The sequence below is a fragment of the Hemitrygon akajei genome, unplaced genomic scaffold (assembly GCF_048418815.1).
Source record: "Hemitrygon akajei unplaced genomic scaffold, sHemAka1.3 Scf000121, whole genome shotgun sequence".
NCBI lineage: Eukaryota > Metazoa > Chordata > Chondrichthyes > Myliobatiformes > Dasyatidae > Hemitrygon > Hemitrygon akajei.
In genome coordinates, this window is record NW_027332007.1 from 1,132,199 (window position 1) to 1,148,578 (window position 16,380).

General features: G+C 43.8%; 1 protein-coding gene across 1 annotated transcript in view; it reads right to left on the reverse strand.

The window, feature by feature from the left end:
- LOC140723620 (NACHT, LRR and PYD domains-containing protein 3-like) overlaps nt 1–16,380 on the reverse strand; it is a 51,906-nt gene that overhangs the window by 15,682 nt on the left and 19,844 nt on the right. Inside the window, exons 3-7 of the mRNA XM_073038194.1 lie at nt 12,971–13,065; nt 9,821–10,162; nt 9,090–9,256; nt 872–1,043; nt 697–762 (exon numbers count right to left, since the gene is read on the reverse strand). Coding sequence (XP_072894295.1) covers nt 697–762; nt 872–1,043; nt 9,090–9,256; nt 9,821–10,162; nt 12,971–12,980 — 757 coding nt within the window. The 5' untranslated portion in view covers nt 12,981–13,065. The remainder of the gene's footprint in view (nt 1–696; nt 763–871; nt 1,044–9,089; nt 9,257–9,820; nt 10,163–12,970; nt 13,066–16,380) is intronic.

The following is a 16,380-nucleotide window of genomic DNA, read 5'->3' on the forward strand; positions in this document are numbered from 1 at the left end:
GAATGGTTTAATTCTGCTCCTGGATCTTATGGTTTCAGGGAGCATCTGGAGTATTGTGTTCACTTCTGATTGTCGAGCTCTTGGAAGGATTGGTTAGGGTGCAGAACAGGTTCATCAGGGTGTTGCCTGGATTCGGTGTAATGTGCTACAAGTAGAGGTTTGATAAACTTGCTTTGTTTCCTCTGGCGGTAGAATACAGATCTGACTGAGGTGTGCAAGTTTGAGAGATAAGAGTTTGGGTCGACAGCCTGTATTTTGTTTGTTTATTTTTACATATGACTGGTGTCTAATACCAGAGGGCATTTGGTTAAGGTGAGATGGGGTAAATTTACAGCAATTGTGGGTAGTTTTTTAACAGAGTTGTGGGTGCCTGGAATTTACTGTCTGGGTCAACATGGCTTTGTGAAGGGAAGGTTCTGCCTCACGAGGCTAATTGAGTTTTTTGAAGAGGTAACAAAAAGCAATTGATGAAGGTATGGTGGTAGATGTGGTCTACATGGATTCAGCAGAACCAACAGCTGTATTAATAGAAAAAAAAATATTGTAGAATATTCAGGCTGCAAAGAGAGATTCTTTGAATTGTTACTTGAATCCAGAGATCAGCGAATGTTTAATGGCGAATTTTGATTCCCAAGTTTTGCCAAGTCAGAGACTAACATTTGAGATGTGGTTTGAACTGTGCATTTGATCACTCACCTATCAGCTGAGTGGGTAATTCAGATAAACCTTGGGCGATGTTCATGTATTCCTGTGGATCAGGACCTGTTTAAACATTTTTAAAAAACATCCATGGTAACAGAGCTAAAATAATTAAAATAACTAAAATATTTATCTCAATGTGCTTTGTGTTCAGTGTGTGGTTTTAACATACCATGTTCCTGTATTTCCCTCAGTATTCTGTCCAGCTTCGGTAACTCAGTCCTCCATGTCACAAAGGATTCCCACATCGCCCTCCGGGCCCGGGAGCCTTTGCCCATCACCAAACTGAGGAAGAGTCTGGAACTCTCTGCCCGGTTTCCCTTCGCTGTCAGTTCAGTGACCTTCTACAAAAGGAAACAATGAATTTATTGTGCAGCAGACAAACAGGTATGGAGAATGTACAGGAAAATATCTGTTCATGGCCGCAGTAGCTTCAGAACAGATGCAGTAACTGGGCTGCTGCCTCATCCTCCCTGGGTTCAGTCATTAACAGAGAAACAGTAACTGAAGGAAATTCTAAATCAATAGTGTGTAAGAATAAGGATTCACTGACACCCTGCAGTAGATGCAATGTGATTAATTTCCTCAGTCTGTCAATGTGCAGTATTACATCAACAAGATGTGACAACAAGAACTGAAGAGAGGGGAGAGAGAGAGCAAAAACAAATGGATGGCGGGCATCACTGAATCGTGGCTGACAAAAGTTTATAGTTGGGTGCTTAAATCAAAAGATAAATATTGAATCGAAAGGATACGCAGGTAGGTGAAAGTGTTGGGTCGAAGCTGCTGTCATTAAAAATGAAAAGTCCTGAGACAGAGGTGATAACGGATTGGACGATGTAGATGTTAAGAAACTGCATAAGTAAAATGACCCTGATGATACAGGCCTGTTAACAGTAGCCAGGATGTGAGCTACAACTTACAACAGGAGAGGGAAGAGGTATGCAAAAAGGGGAATGTGAAAATAGTCATGGGGAATTTCAATATGCAGGTAGCTTTGGAGAATCTGGTCAGTGTTGAATCCTGAGTGAGGAAATTTATAGAATGCCTGTGAGATGGCTTTTTAGAGAAGCCTATGGTTGATCCCACTATAGGACAGACGGATTTGGATTTGGTGTTGTGTATTGAGCCAGATTTGATTGGGGAGCTTCAGGTAAATAATCCCTTAAGAGGCGGTGATCATAAAATAGCAAAACTCACACTGCAGTTTGAGAGGGAGAAGGTAAAGTCAGATGGATCAGTGCGACAGTTGGATAAAGGAATTACAGAGGCATAGGAGAAGACCTGGGCAAAAATATATTCGAACTTGACTAACAGGGACAATGGCAGAGCGGGAATGGCTGAAGTTTCTCGGAGCAATTAAGAAGGCTCAGGACAAGTGATCACAAAGATGAAGAATTATTCTAAAGGGAGGATGATCAACCATGGCTGACAAGATAGTCAAAGCAGCACGAAAGCAAATGAGAGGGGACAATATATTACAAAGTATAGTAGAAAGCTGAAGGACTGGGATGCTTTCACAAACCAACAGAAGGCAATTAAAAAGCCGTAAGTAGAGAAACTATGTAAAATGAAGGTAGGCTAGCGAATAACGTAAAATAGCTCACCAAGAGGTCCGTCTGATATATGAAGAGTGAAGGAGAGGAAAGTGGATTTTGGGCCACTGGAAAATGACAGTGGAGAGGTACTGTCAGGGGACAAAGAAATGGCAAAAGGTATTAGTAAGTATTTTGCGTCAGTCTTCACTGTAAAAAATACACTAGAACGTGCCAGATATTTGAGAATGTCAAGTGGCAGAAGTGAGTGTACTTGCCATTATTAAGGAGAAGGCACTCGGGAAGCTGAAAGTTCTGAAGATAGATGAGTCAGTTAAGTTCAGTTCAGTTTCTGTTTATTGTCATTTAGAAACCACAGAAGCAATGCAGTCAAAAAATGAGACAACGTTCCCCCAGAATGATATCACAAAAGCATATGAGAAAACAGACTACACCAGAAAATTTACATAACGTTTTGTAATCCCCAAATCCATAGTCCAGAGAGGCCGCTGCGTATTAATGTCGCGCTACTGTCTTAGCGCGTTCCCCGGAAAGGAGCTCCAAATACACCAGACAAAACAAGACTACCCAGACACACCAAGTCAGGAGACCAACTCTACCACCCAACAAACCAAAAACTAAAGCTACAAGACCTGATCAACTGCACTCGATTGCTTCTGAAAAAGGAGGCTGAAGAGATTGTGGAGACATTAGTGATGATCACTCAAGAATCACGAGATTCTGGAATGGTTCCGGAGGACCGATCATTTTAAACTATAGGCCATTTAGTCTGATCAGCGTTTGGGAAGACGTCAGCAGTCGATAATTGAGGATAATGTTTCGGGGTATTTGGACGCACATGATAAGAAAAAGGCCAACATCCATGGAAGGGAATCTTGTCTGACAGAACTGTTGGAATTTTTTGAGAGAACAGCATGCTGGGTCGACAACGGAACGTCAGTGCAATTTGTTCACTTGGACTTCCCGAGGACCTTTAACCAGGTACCTCACATGACGCCGTTTAACAAGACAGGGAACGGCAGTATGACAAGAGAGACAATAGCATTGATAGAGGATCCATGATTTTCTCCAGACAGATTTTGTCTGACTGTCAGGAAGCACAGAATGGAACAAATGGGGCTTTTTCTTGTTGGATGTTGGTGACCAGTGGTGTTCGGCAGTGGTTGGTTTTGGGAGAATTCCTTTTTTCCGTTATGTCAATGATTTGAAGGCTTTATGGACTAGATTGCGCACGTTACGAAGATATGGGGAAAGACAGGAAGCGTTGAGGAAGCAGGGATTTTGCAGCAGGACATGAATGATGAAAAAATGGACAAATCAGTGACAATTGGAATGTAGTATAGGGAGGTACATGGCCATACACTTTGGCAGAAATAATGAAGACATAGAATATTTTTGAGAGTTCTAAAGAGTCTCAGGAGACCTGTTGCAGGATTCCTTGCAGTTTGAGTTGGTGTTAGGAAAGGCAAAAACAAATGCTAGCGTTCATTTCGAGAGGAATAGAATATAAGAACAAGCACTGGCCAGACCTCACTTGTATATTGTGAACGGTTTTAGTCCCCTGATCAGTGAAAATACGCGATGCATTGTGGAAAGTCCAGAGAGGAATCCAAACTGACAGAACCAGTAATATTAAACCTGATTTTGATGAGAATGATTCCTGGATGCGCCTGTACTGGCTGGAGTGTGGAAGGATGAGGGGAATCTATTTGTAATCTGTGGAATATCGAAAGGCATTGAGAGGATGTGGAGATGATGTTTCAAAGTGCGGGAGTCTAGAACCAGACGGTACAGCCTCAAAATAGAGGGACGTCCATTTAGAACAGAGATGAGGAGATTCTTTAGCCGAGGAGTAGTGAATCTGTCGAATCCATTGGCACTGACAGCTGCGGAGACCAGGTCATTGGGTATATTTAAAACAGAGGTTGGTACCTTCTTGATTTGTCTGGTCAGCAAAGTTCACTGGGAGAAGGCAGGAGAATAGAGTTGAGAGGGATAGTAAATCACCCATGACGTAATGGCGGAGTAGGAATATGGACCTAATGGCCTACTTGTGTTCCGATACCTTATGGTCTTATGATGTGTAAAGACAACAGAACATTAAGGAATGTCAGTGCGGCCGTCTTATAATGGAGATGGTTACTGCCTGGCACTCATGCTGTAAAATGGTGATCACTTCCTGAATGCAGGCATGGGCTTCCTCATTTACTGAGGAATTATGAATTAAACATTGAACCGTCTTCAAGCAACACCTCTCTCTCTCTCTGGCTATCCGTCCCATAGGGTGATGATGGTTCCTTTCAGTCAGTTAGTGGGGTGGTACCCCACTCCTCAGAAAGGAACCGTGTGCGTGAGTGGATTTTAGGTGAGTAGGGCGTTGCACCGGTCCAGATCCACCCTCTCGACATCCCCTCCCGGATCCAGCAGCCTGGTTGGGTCCAGGACGGCTGGGGGAAGTTCTGTTGCAGTGAATGGCCAGACCAAGCTTCGATGCGAGGGATGCGCTTTCCGCGCTTGTTTTCTAGAGGGCCGTTGACCCTAACAGAGGGGTCATCCGCCCTTTGACAGGTCTTGTTTTTCGTCCTGCAGGGTGTCTAGCCATCCTCCTCACCAGGCCAGTCTGGTGGGGGAGCTGGTTTAGTCACCAACCATCCGACCATGCGACAGGTAGTACTGGGTTACATGGTACCGGTAGCACTCAGACGAGTGGTCTGACCAGAACATACACTGATGATGGAATTAAGGTAGTCGAGGATGCAACTGAACATGGATGGGCTTAGGACATTGCTCTGAGAAACAAGAGGAATGATGTCCCGGGTTTGAATGATTGATCTCCCAGAACAGTTACCAGTAGGGAATTGGAAAGGTTTTCCATAACACGAATAATGGAAAATAATTATGGAACAAATCAGCATAATTCCCTGATGGTCCACTGCACTGTAAAATAATCCCTCAGTTTCACTGCTACCATGTCTGAGGAGTTACAGTTGTGAAAGAGATTTAAAGGTTTACCAGTAAAGCAGGCGTCTCCAGATGATGAATTTTAGATGACATTTACAGATGACTCCTCTTGTCTTTGGATAATGCCTGTCTGATTCATTACATACAGCGCCAATGAGTTCCAACGAGAACAGAGTCACTCACGGGTGTAACACACTTGATTTTCTAATACCACTCATGGTGAGTAGGTCAGATCTAGTACAGGACAATCAGTGTCTGTGAATTCCAAGGAGAGTGACCTGAAATGGGATGTCCCTGTCTCTCATTTGTTAGATATTCAGCAGGTTAACAGAATTATTTTTTTCATTTTTTCCCTTCCCTTTCAGGTAAACCTATTGATCTTCTTTTTTAAGGACAACCTGCTGATTGCTGAGATCATGAGATATCAGCTGGTCAGCACATTAATGTTTTGTGCTTTCTTCTTCCCTTTTAGGTCAAACTATTTACTTTTGCGGTCATGAGATATCAGCTTTGTGCGTGATCTTTCACGACTAACCTATCTTAGAGATTTTCGAGGACGTTGCCAGGAAATTTGCTGTGGCCAAGTTTGTGGATATTGTCTACATGGATGTGAGCACGGTATTTGACAAGTTCCCTCATAGCAGGTCGGTCAAGAAGTTTCAGTTGCTCAGCATCCGAGATGAGGTAGTAAACTGGATTAGACACTGGCTTTTTGGAGGAATCCAGAGTGTGGCTAGAGACTGTTGCATTTCTGATTGGCGCCTGTAACTCGTGTAGTGTCACGGGGATCGGTACTGTGTCTGTTGTTGTTTGTCATCTATATCAATGATCTGGATGAAATTATGGTTAACAGAATCAGCAAGTTTGCGGATGGCACCAACATTGGGAAGGTGCCGTGGACAAAGAGCTTGCAAGAGCTAACAAGAGCTAACGCTTGCAAGAACTACAAGAGCTTGCAGTGAGATCTAGACCGACTGGAGAATGGGCTTAAAAGGGGCCGATGCAATATAATGCAGACAAATTGCACTTTGGAAGGACCAAGCAGGGTAGATCTTACACAGCGACCGGTACGGCACTGAAAAGTGTGGTAGAACAGAGTGATCTGGGAATACAGGTCCATAAGTCATTGAAAGTGATGGCAAATGTGCTCAAGTTGTGGATCTGAAAGAAAGTTTCTTAGCGCATTAACCTTCATAAATGAAAATATCGTGTACAGTAGATGGGATATGATGTTGCATAAGACGTTGGTGAGGCCTAATTTGGATATTATGTGCAGTTCTGCTCACCTACCTACAGGGCAGCTGGAAATAAGTTTGAAAGAGTACACAAACAAAAACAAGGATGTTGTCAGGACTAGAAGACCTAAGTTATAAGAAAAGAGTGACCGGGATAGGACTTTATTCATTGGAACGTGGAAGATTGAGGGGAGGTTTGAGAGAGGTTTACACAATTACATGAGGTACAGATGGGATAAATGCAAGCAGGCATTTTGTACTGAGGTAAAGAGGTACTACAACAAGAGGTTATCAGTAAAGTGTGAAAGGTGAAAAGTTCAAGCGGTACAAGCGTGAAACTTGTTGACTCAGAGGATGCTAAGAGTGTGAAACTAGCTAGCACCGCAAGCAGTACAAGCGGTTAAAAAAAGTCTGGATAGATCCATGCATGATGAGGGTATAAAGCGCCATGGCCTGGTGAAGGTCAATGGGAATACATAGTTAAGTAGTCCAGCATGGAAATAGATGGGCCAACAGGCCTGATTCTATGCTGTTCTTTTCTATAACTATGACAAGTAAGCCACACGTTGTTTGGGAACTCACGGAGCCAAGACCGGATGTGGTTAGCAGGTTTCCTTCTGTCAAGGACAGAAGTGAAGCCGGTTGTCTCAGTTTACAATCTGTCAGTTTAATACTCATCCTGGATTAATGAGATGAGGTGAATCTGCCCGACAGTGCAGACAAGATTTGAAATCAGTTTCAGACTGAATGCCTGTTCGAAGTCCCGATATATATAACCATATAACAATTGCAGCACGGAAACAGGCCATCTCGGCCCTTCTAGTCCGTGCCGAACGCTTACACCCACCGAGTCCCACTGGCCCGCACTCAGCCCATAACCCTCCATTCCTTTCCTGTCCATATACCTACCCAATTTTACTTTAAATGACAATACCGAACCTGCATCTACCACTTCTACCTGAAGCTCATTCCACACAGCTACCACTCTCTGAGTAAAGAAATTCCCCATCGTGTTACCCTTAAACATTTGCCCCCTAATTCTCAAATTATATCCTCTTGTTTGAAACTCCCCAACTCTCAATGGAAAAAGCCTATCCACGTCATCTCGATCTATCCCCCTCATAATTTTAAATACCTCTATTAAGTCCCCCCTCAACCTTCTACGCTCCAAAGTATAAAAACCTAACTTGTTCAGCCTTTCCCTGTAAGTTATGTGCTGAAACCCAGGTAACATTCTAGTAAATCTTCTCTGTACTCTGTCTATTATGTTGATACCTTTCCTAACATTCGGTGACCAGAACTGTACACAATACTCCAAATTCGGCCTTACCAATGCCTTGTACAATTTTAACATTACATCCCAACTCCTATACTCAATGTTCTGATTTATAAAGACCAGCATACCAAAAGCTTTCTTCACCACCCTATCCACATGAGATTCCGCCTTCAGGGAACTATGCACCATTATTCCTAGATCACTCTGTTCTACTGCATTCTTCAATGCCCTACCATTTACAATGTATGTCCTATTTGGATTATTCCTACCAAAATGTAGCACCCCACACTTATCAGCATTAAACTCCATCTGCCATCTTTCAGCCCACACTTCTAACCGGCCTAAATCCCTCTGCAAGCTTTGAAAACCTACTTCATTATCCACAACGCCACCTACCTTAGTATCATCTGCATACTTACTAATCCAATGTACCACCCCATCATCCAGATCATTAATGTATATGACAAACAACATTGGACCCAATATAGATCCCTGAGGCACACCACTTGTCACCGGCCTCCAACCTGACAAACAGTTATTCACCACTACTCTCTGGTATCTCCCATCTAGCCACTGTTGAATCCATTTTACTATTTCAATATTAATACACAACGATTGAACCTTCCTAACTAACCTTCCGTGCGGAACCTTGTCAAAGGCCTTACTGAAGTCCATATAGAGAGCATCCACTGCTTGACCCTCGTAAACTTTCCACATAACCTCTTCAGAATATTCAATAAGATTTGTCAAACATGACCTTCCACGTACAAATCCATGCTGACTATTCCTAATCAGACCATGTCTATCCAGATAATTATATATACCATCTCTAAGAATACTTTCCATTAATTTACCTATCACTGACGTCAAACTGACAGGCCTATAATTGCTAGGTTTACTCTCAGAACCCTTTTTTAATAAAATGGAGCCACATGAGCAATACGCCAATCCTCCGGCACCATCCCCGTTTCTAATGACATTTGAAATATTTCTGTCCGAGCCCCTGCTATTTCTACAGTAACTTCCTTCAAGGTCCAAGGGAATATCCTGTCAGGATCCGGAGATTTATCCACTTTTATATTCCTAAAAAGTGCCAGAACTTCCTCCTCTTTAATTGTCATAGTTTCCATTACTTGCCGCTACTGCTCTCATATCACACTAATAAATACAGCAGGTGAGAGATAAAAAGTTGAGGCCGACCCTGTAGTTCCCAGTGCTCCCCACCTTAACAGCTGAAACCAGATCTGTGAGAGACAAGTCAGAAATCAAAGTCTCCATTGCCAGGTAGGACGCCAAGAACGTGAAGATTAATTTTGGTCACTATTCCCAGCAGTTCTGTGACAATACACAAACTACACTCACCTCATTTTCTTCTCTACTGAAATGTCCCTCCTTTGTCAACATCCAACCGAGTCTTTCAACCTTTTCTTCAATTGCTTGTTTGAGTCTGTCTCTATAGAACTTTGTCAGTTGGTACAGTCGATATCCCTCCCCCTCTGCTAAGAGGTCAGGGATTGTCAACTCTGGCTCTGTGAATATAAAAAGGAAAATGTAGGCTTGAACTCAAATTATTTTTCGTTTCCACCGCTCTCACCAAACTCAACAAAAAAACATGACTTGAACCTGCCTACAGACACTAAAACCGATATATTTCCAATCTCCAACTGGCCTTAAAACCTACCAAACAATATTCGAGGCATTACGTTCATAGAAGGACCAGATTTGATGCACACCAGTCCATCCCTCAACCGACCCACTCACCTATTTCAATTTTGGATCGGCAATAAATGCTGGGCCTGTCAGTAATATTCGCTTCCCAGAGATACACTCTCCATCCTGGCAAATACATTTCCCTTAATTCACATCTTGGAAATATTCTCTTATCTGGACAACTGCCTTTCCGCCAATGCACATCCCGTAAATCCTCAGAGCAGGTAGTACACTTCCTGTAGTGGGGTAATGGGTACCCCACTACACCACACGTACCACACCTACACATTCCCCCTCTCTCTGACCAACCTTCCAACAAGGAATCGCATTTACCCTTCTCCCTGCCACATTCTGCAAACACATCACCCTCATATTTCACTCACCGGCTCCGTGTTGGGGACTTGACAATTCCGTGTTCAATGAGCTTCCGGGCTGACAGGCAGTCGCCTCACTTGTGCTGGTTCCAGGGTCCTGCTCAGTGTCTCTGACGTCACTGTCTCTGGGCTGACAGGCAGTCGCCTCACTTGTGCTGGTTCCAGGGTCCGGATTGGTGTCTCTGGGCTGCATTTGCTCCACTTCCGCTGCGGCCGTACTGCATTCTGGGACATCGCTCTCAATCTGACCCTGCTTCGGTACCTTGCTTCCTGTGTCCCGATCAGCTTTCCCCGATGATCCGCCTTGTAAACACCTCTTCAGTACTTTCCCTACTCGTTTCAATGCCCTACCTGAAATAAGTGATGAATTGCAGTTTATAAGAGTATGATTTAGATCTGAACAAAACTAATTCAAACTGCAATGGAGCCGTGACTCTGGCTGGCCAGATTTGGAGTGGGACTGTGCTGGTTACTGTGAACCGTACATCCTGCTTGGTGACCATACCGATAAGCCGGTGACTGGACACATTCACTCCCAGTAAAATAACAGGATAGACACAGTAATGCCAGTCACTTAAATCCCAGCAGTTGAATGATGACCACGGGATCTTAATGCAACGGTGTCCGGTGATACTGGGAAATTAAATAAAGATATGACGTCAAACTTACCGGCCTGTAATTTCTCGGATTACTTTTAGATCCTTTTTTAAACAATGGAACAACGTGAGCTATCCTTCAATCCACCAGCACCTCACCCGTAGATACCGACATTTTAAATTTATCTGCCAGGGCCCCTGCAATATCAACACTAGTCTCGTTCAAAATCCGATGGAACACTCTATCAGGTCGTGGGGATTTATCTTCTCTGATTTCCCTCAAGATAGCAAGCACCTCCTCCTCTTCAATCTGTATAGGTTCCATGACCTCACTACTTGTTTGCCTTATTTCCGTTCACTCAATGCCAGTTTCCTTAGTAAATAGAGATGTAAAAACCATTTTTAAGATCTCCCCTATTTCTTTTGGTTCCATGCATAGCCGACCACTCCGATCTATAAGAGGACCTGTTTTATTCCTTACTATGCTTTTGCTCTTTATATACCTGTAGAAGCTGTTTGGATTATCCTTCACCTTAACTGCCAACGCAACATCTTGTCATCTTTTAGCCCTGCTGATTTCTTTCTTAAGTATTTTTGTGCACTTTTTATACTCCTCAAGCACCTTATTTGCTCCTTGTTGCCTATACCTGTCATATATCTCTCTCTTCTTCTTTTTCACAGTTCCAATATCGCTCGAGAACCAAGGTTCCTTATTCTTATTCACTTTGCCATTAATCCTGACAGGAACATACAAACTCTGCACTCTCAAAATTTCTCCTTTGAAGGCCTCCCACCTACCAGTCACACCCTTGCCAGAGAACAACCTGTCCCAATCCAAGCTTTTAGATCCTTTCTCATTTCTTCAAATTTGGCCTTTTTCCAGTTTAGAACCTCAACCCGAGGACCTGATCGATCTTTATTCATCATCAAGTTGAAACTAATGGTATTATGATCACTGGAACCAAAGTGTTCCCCTACACACACTTCCGTCACCGGCGCAAACTCATTTCCTAATGGGAGATCTAATATTGCATCCTCCCTGGTTGGTACATCTATATATTGATTTAGAAAACTTTCCCGAACACATTTTACAAACTCTAACTCATCTAGACCTTTAACAGCATGGGAGTTGCAATCAATGTGTGGAAAATTAAAATCCCCTACAATCACAACTTTTTGTCTCCCTGCAGTTGGCTGTTATCTCTCCGCAGATTTGCTCCTCCTATTCTCGCTGAATGTTGGCTGGTCTATAATACAACCCCATTAATGTGGTCATTCCTTTCCTGTTTCTCAGCTCCACCCATATGGCTTCGGTAGACAAGCCCTCTAATCTGTCCTGCCTGAACACTGGTGTAACATTTTCCCTGTCTAGCAATGCTACCTCGCCACCATTCATTCCTCTGCCCCTACCACGTTTGAAATATTGGAACTCTGGAACATTAAGCTGCCAGTCTTGCCCCTCCTGTAGCCAAGTTTCACTAATGGCTATAATGTAATTCCACGTGTCAATCCAGGCCCTCAGCTCGTCGGCGTTCGCCACAATACTCCTTGCATTGAAATAGACACACCTCATAAGATCATTACCACCATCAAAGACACTTACTGACTTTGCAGAAACTTTTAACATTATTTATTTTCAACCCCGCTCCACTATCTGCTCTGGAGCTCTGGTTCTATAGAACGGACTTGATTAAGCTGGAATGAATTTAGTGGAGAATGACCAGTATGCCACTGGACTAGGATGTTGGGTTTTCTGTTATGTGGTTCGTCTGGGACTGTTTGCCCTGGATAATTGGAGCTTGAACATCCTACACACGTACATAAAAATAATCAGGGACGTAGTTAGGGTAGATGGTCATAGTCTTTTTCCCGGGGTAGAGGAGTCTAAGACTTGAGGGAAGAAATTTAAAATGGACCGAAGGGGCATTTGTTCACGTGGCGGGTGATGGGTATAAATTACATGCAGCCAGAGGAGGCAGTAAACACAAATAAAATTAAAGAGAGAGGATGTGGGCAGGGAAAAGGATAGAAGAAGTCTATAAGGGAAATTTTGGAAAAGCTGTGGGAAAATTGAGCAAGCACAAAAGACATTTGGATCAGCATTAATTAGCTGGACCGAAGGACCTGTGTCCCAGCTGTAATCTCTGTTTTATTACCCCCGGAATCAGAGTTGAGCACCATCACAATGTCTGCTGGGGACTGAGACATTTGGTCATTGGCCAATCCGGGTTTTCCATCAGAGATCCTGGGAATTTTAAATCCAGTTATCAGATCACCTTATTAGGGAAATATTGAGAACTCACATTCACCATTTGTACACAGCCCAGACATGGATTCGGGTATTAAAACACTGAAGCAAACCGCATATTTATCCAGAATGAGATTGTATCTGATCCTCAGCCATTCACAACTCCGGCAATGTTCTCGGCTCGGCTACAGAAAACAGATTTCGGAAACTCCGCTCATCTCCTTTCCGCAGCAGCCCAGAAAACCAGGAGGGAGTTGATAGCTGCCCTTCCAAAACCAGAAATGCTCGTTTATCACACAATCTCTGAATTCATACCTCTGTCCATTCTGATTGTGACAGTATTGTTGATTGTCGTCGTCTTGTTCACACTTTGGTCCCGGTGAAGAAATGCTCCAACTGCCGGTGATACCCTGAATTACAAACAAGCAGAATATGAGTCAGACAGAGTACGATTACAGTACTTTGCAAATAACAGTATCGCCATCCCCTGTATCAGAGCATCCGTTGGCTTAGGGACAAAACATTCCCTGTTAATATCAACAGTCAATCTCCTTAAAATAGACTCTATAAACAATAAACTCTTTTGGACATTCCTTAAAATAGTGATCTGGTGGGGGTGGAAACAAGAATATAACAGTGTTATGTTGTATAGGTGATTGTTAACTACTACTCTCTGGACAGCTCCCCAATTGCAAAGTGGTTTAAAAAGGATAAAGGATCCTGGGCTGCATAAATAGAAGCACAGGCACAGAGAGAATAGAGGTAGGTACTTTGAAAAAGGCTGGTTCCTCCCACAACTATCACAAAGATAAAGGCTCTCAAGATAGGGCAGAAAGGAGACAGAAAACAATTTTGACGATGAGAAACTTGACACATCCAGACAGCTTACATTTGCTCTGCTCAGAACAGATACGATAATAAAGTAAGCTGGTTAAGATGATTTAAATCTAGAAAATAGATTGGGGAAATATTAAATGGTAGAATTGTAAAGACTTGGGGAGATTGGATGAGGTTGATTTGTAAGAGACCTGAAAATTTAAAAACAAACGAGTTTAGAGTCTGTAATATAATTCCACATACTCCAGTGAAGGCAGATTCAGTTGTAATTTCCTGTGATGGACCCATTTCCCTCCTGGCCTCTTCACTCCATCTACACATCCCAACTGCTTCTGGAATTATACAATTGTGCTGCCTCATCCACTTCCTCTGGCTGGTCCCCCCACATAATCACCAGCCTCTACACGAAACCATTGCTTCTCGCGTTGGTTTTTCAATCGATTTACCACTCCTCTGCCCATTTAGATCCCCAATAAGCTACGATAATCTTCACCGTGAACACCATCCACTAATTTTGTGCCATCAGCGAACTTACTCGTCAAGCCATGTACATTCACATACAAATGTTTGTAGGATAGTAACTGTTCTGGAACCTGGTGTTCCATGTCCTGAGGCACCTGTACCTTCTACCTGATGGCAGCAGCGAGGGAAGTGCATTGCTGGGCTGTGAGGATCTTTGATGATGGATGCTGTTGTTCTACGGCAACTTTTCATGTAGATAAACTCAATATTTGGGAGACCTTTACCCGTGACATACTGGACCAAATCCAATACCTTTTGAAGTATTTTCTGCTCAAAAGCATTGGTGTTCCCCGACCAGTCCGTAATGCAGCCAATCAGCAGACTTTACACCACACATCTGCAGAGCTTTGCCAACGTTTTTGATGACATTCCGAATCTCTACTTACTCCTGAGGAAGTAGAGGCACTGTCGTACTGTCTTCGCAATTATATTTATATGATGGGTCTGGGACAGGACCGCGGAGAGTGAAACCCAAGAATTTAAAGTTACTGACCCCCTCCAACTCTGATTCTCCAATGATTACTGGCTCAAGGACCTCGGGCTTCCCTCTCCTGAATTCTACAATCAGTTTCTTGGTCTTATTGATATTGAGGTTGTTGTTGTTACTCCACTCAGCCAGGTTTTCAGTCTCCCTCCTGTATGATTATTCACCACCCCTTTTGATAGAGCGCACAACAGAGGCGTCATCAGCAAACTTATATATGGTGGTGGAGCTGTACTTAGCCACACAGTCACAGGTGTAAAGCGAGTAGAACAGGGGGCTAAGTACACATCCCTGTGGTGTTCCTGTGCTGATGGAGATTGTGGAGGAGATGTTTTTGGCAATCTGAACTGAGTGGGGTCGACAAGTGAGGAAATCCAGGATCCAATTGCACAAGGATGTATTGAGGTCAGGTGTTGGAGTTTGCTGAATAGTTTTGAGGGGATGGTGGTTTTAAAGGTACTCTGATAATTTTTACTTTGAACTTCCTCAGCGTCCCGTATGTGGCAAATGACATCGAGCTGCAGCTCCATTTCCTTAACGCATTCTCTTTTCACGACGTCACTTGTCTCTTTCACTGAGGGACAGTGATCAGACAATTAAAAAAACAAAACATGCAGCACTCCTTCCTGGGCTGTTACTGAACAGTGGCTCACCAAAGATAACCAAAAAAGCAAACAACAAATCTCTACACCATGTACTGTGAGTTTCATTATGAGCAAGAGCAACGCGGCAACATTCTATAATAATGAAATTGAAGTTGTATTGGCTCCTTTTACCCTGCCTCACGCTGCATTTAATTCAACCTGTGCTGGTGATGTTCCCCAAGTTCACTGCCCCAGGGGCGAGGGTCCTCTCCCAATCCCGACCCCGCAGACGATCCCAACACAGAATGGAAAGGAAACTGCCGCCCATCCAGGAACAGTTAGCATGCGCAAAGTGATTGTTGCACCATCAGTGCAGGGGGTGGCGGGGCTGAAATGAAACCTGCAGATACTGCAGATCTGCGGTAAAATGAGAGGGGGACACAGGATCCTGTGACTGGTGGAGGGTCTCCCGTGGCAATAAACCGGATCCTTATTTTAATTGTGTGGAAATATCAGATAGACTGGAAATTCGGGAGGGAGGTTTAATTGAAGTGCACACATTTTTGAGTAAATCAGAAAAATAGAAGCGACTAAATTCTCACACAAATGGGTAATATACCCAGAAACACAGGCTGCATTTCGGCAGGTTGGAAGAGTGGAATGGAGTCAGGAGAAACATATTCCCCACCTGCAACGAAAGGACGTGATAGATGTAGATCTCACTGCCTTGCCCAAACGTGCGAAAGATGGGTGTATTCCCAGCATCATCGCCTCATCCTCACCCCTCCCGAGGAGCAGAATAACAGGGGCTGAGCGTTAGCTCATCCCATGCGGTTTGGTATGAAGGTCCCACAACCCGGACTGACCCCGGCAGGTTCCGTCCAGGAAGCGGGGCGAAGGCCGCCAGTTCGATTGAGATAACGGGTCTCACTGCCCAGCATCAGACCTCCTCACTCGGGACTGGTCTCAATACTCACCGATGGGAATGATATGGCTTCACCCCGCAGTCAGTGATCCATCCCCCGGCTCCCCGCCCAGGGGACTTTTCCCGATCCTGAAACCTATTCAACAAAGAATGGAAAGGAAAACACCGCCCTTCCGGGAATGCGAGCATGCGCAATGTGATCAATGCGTCATCAGAGGGGAGGGCTCTCCAGGGTGATCTGCTTTGGGATGGAGTGGCTGCAGTCAGTGCAGAGTCTTGTTGTTTAGAAGCTTCATAAACAACAGTTTTATTGATGTTAACTGGAATTGCCAGCAGTGAAAACACAGATTGCATCAGGTTACAGAACACCTCC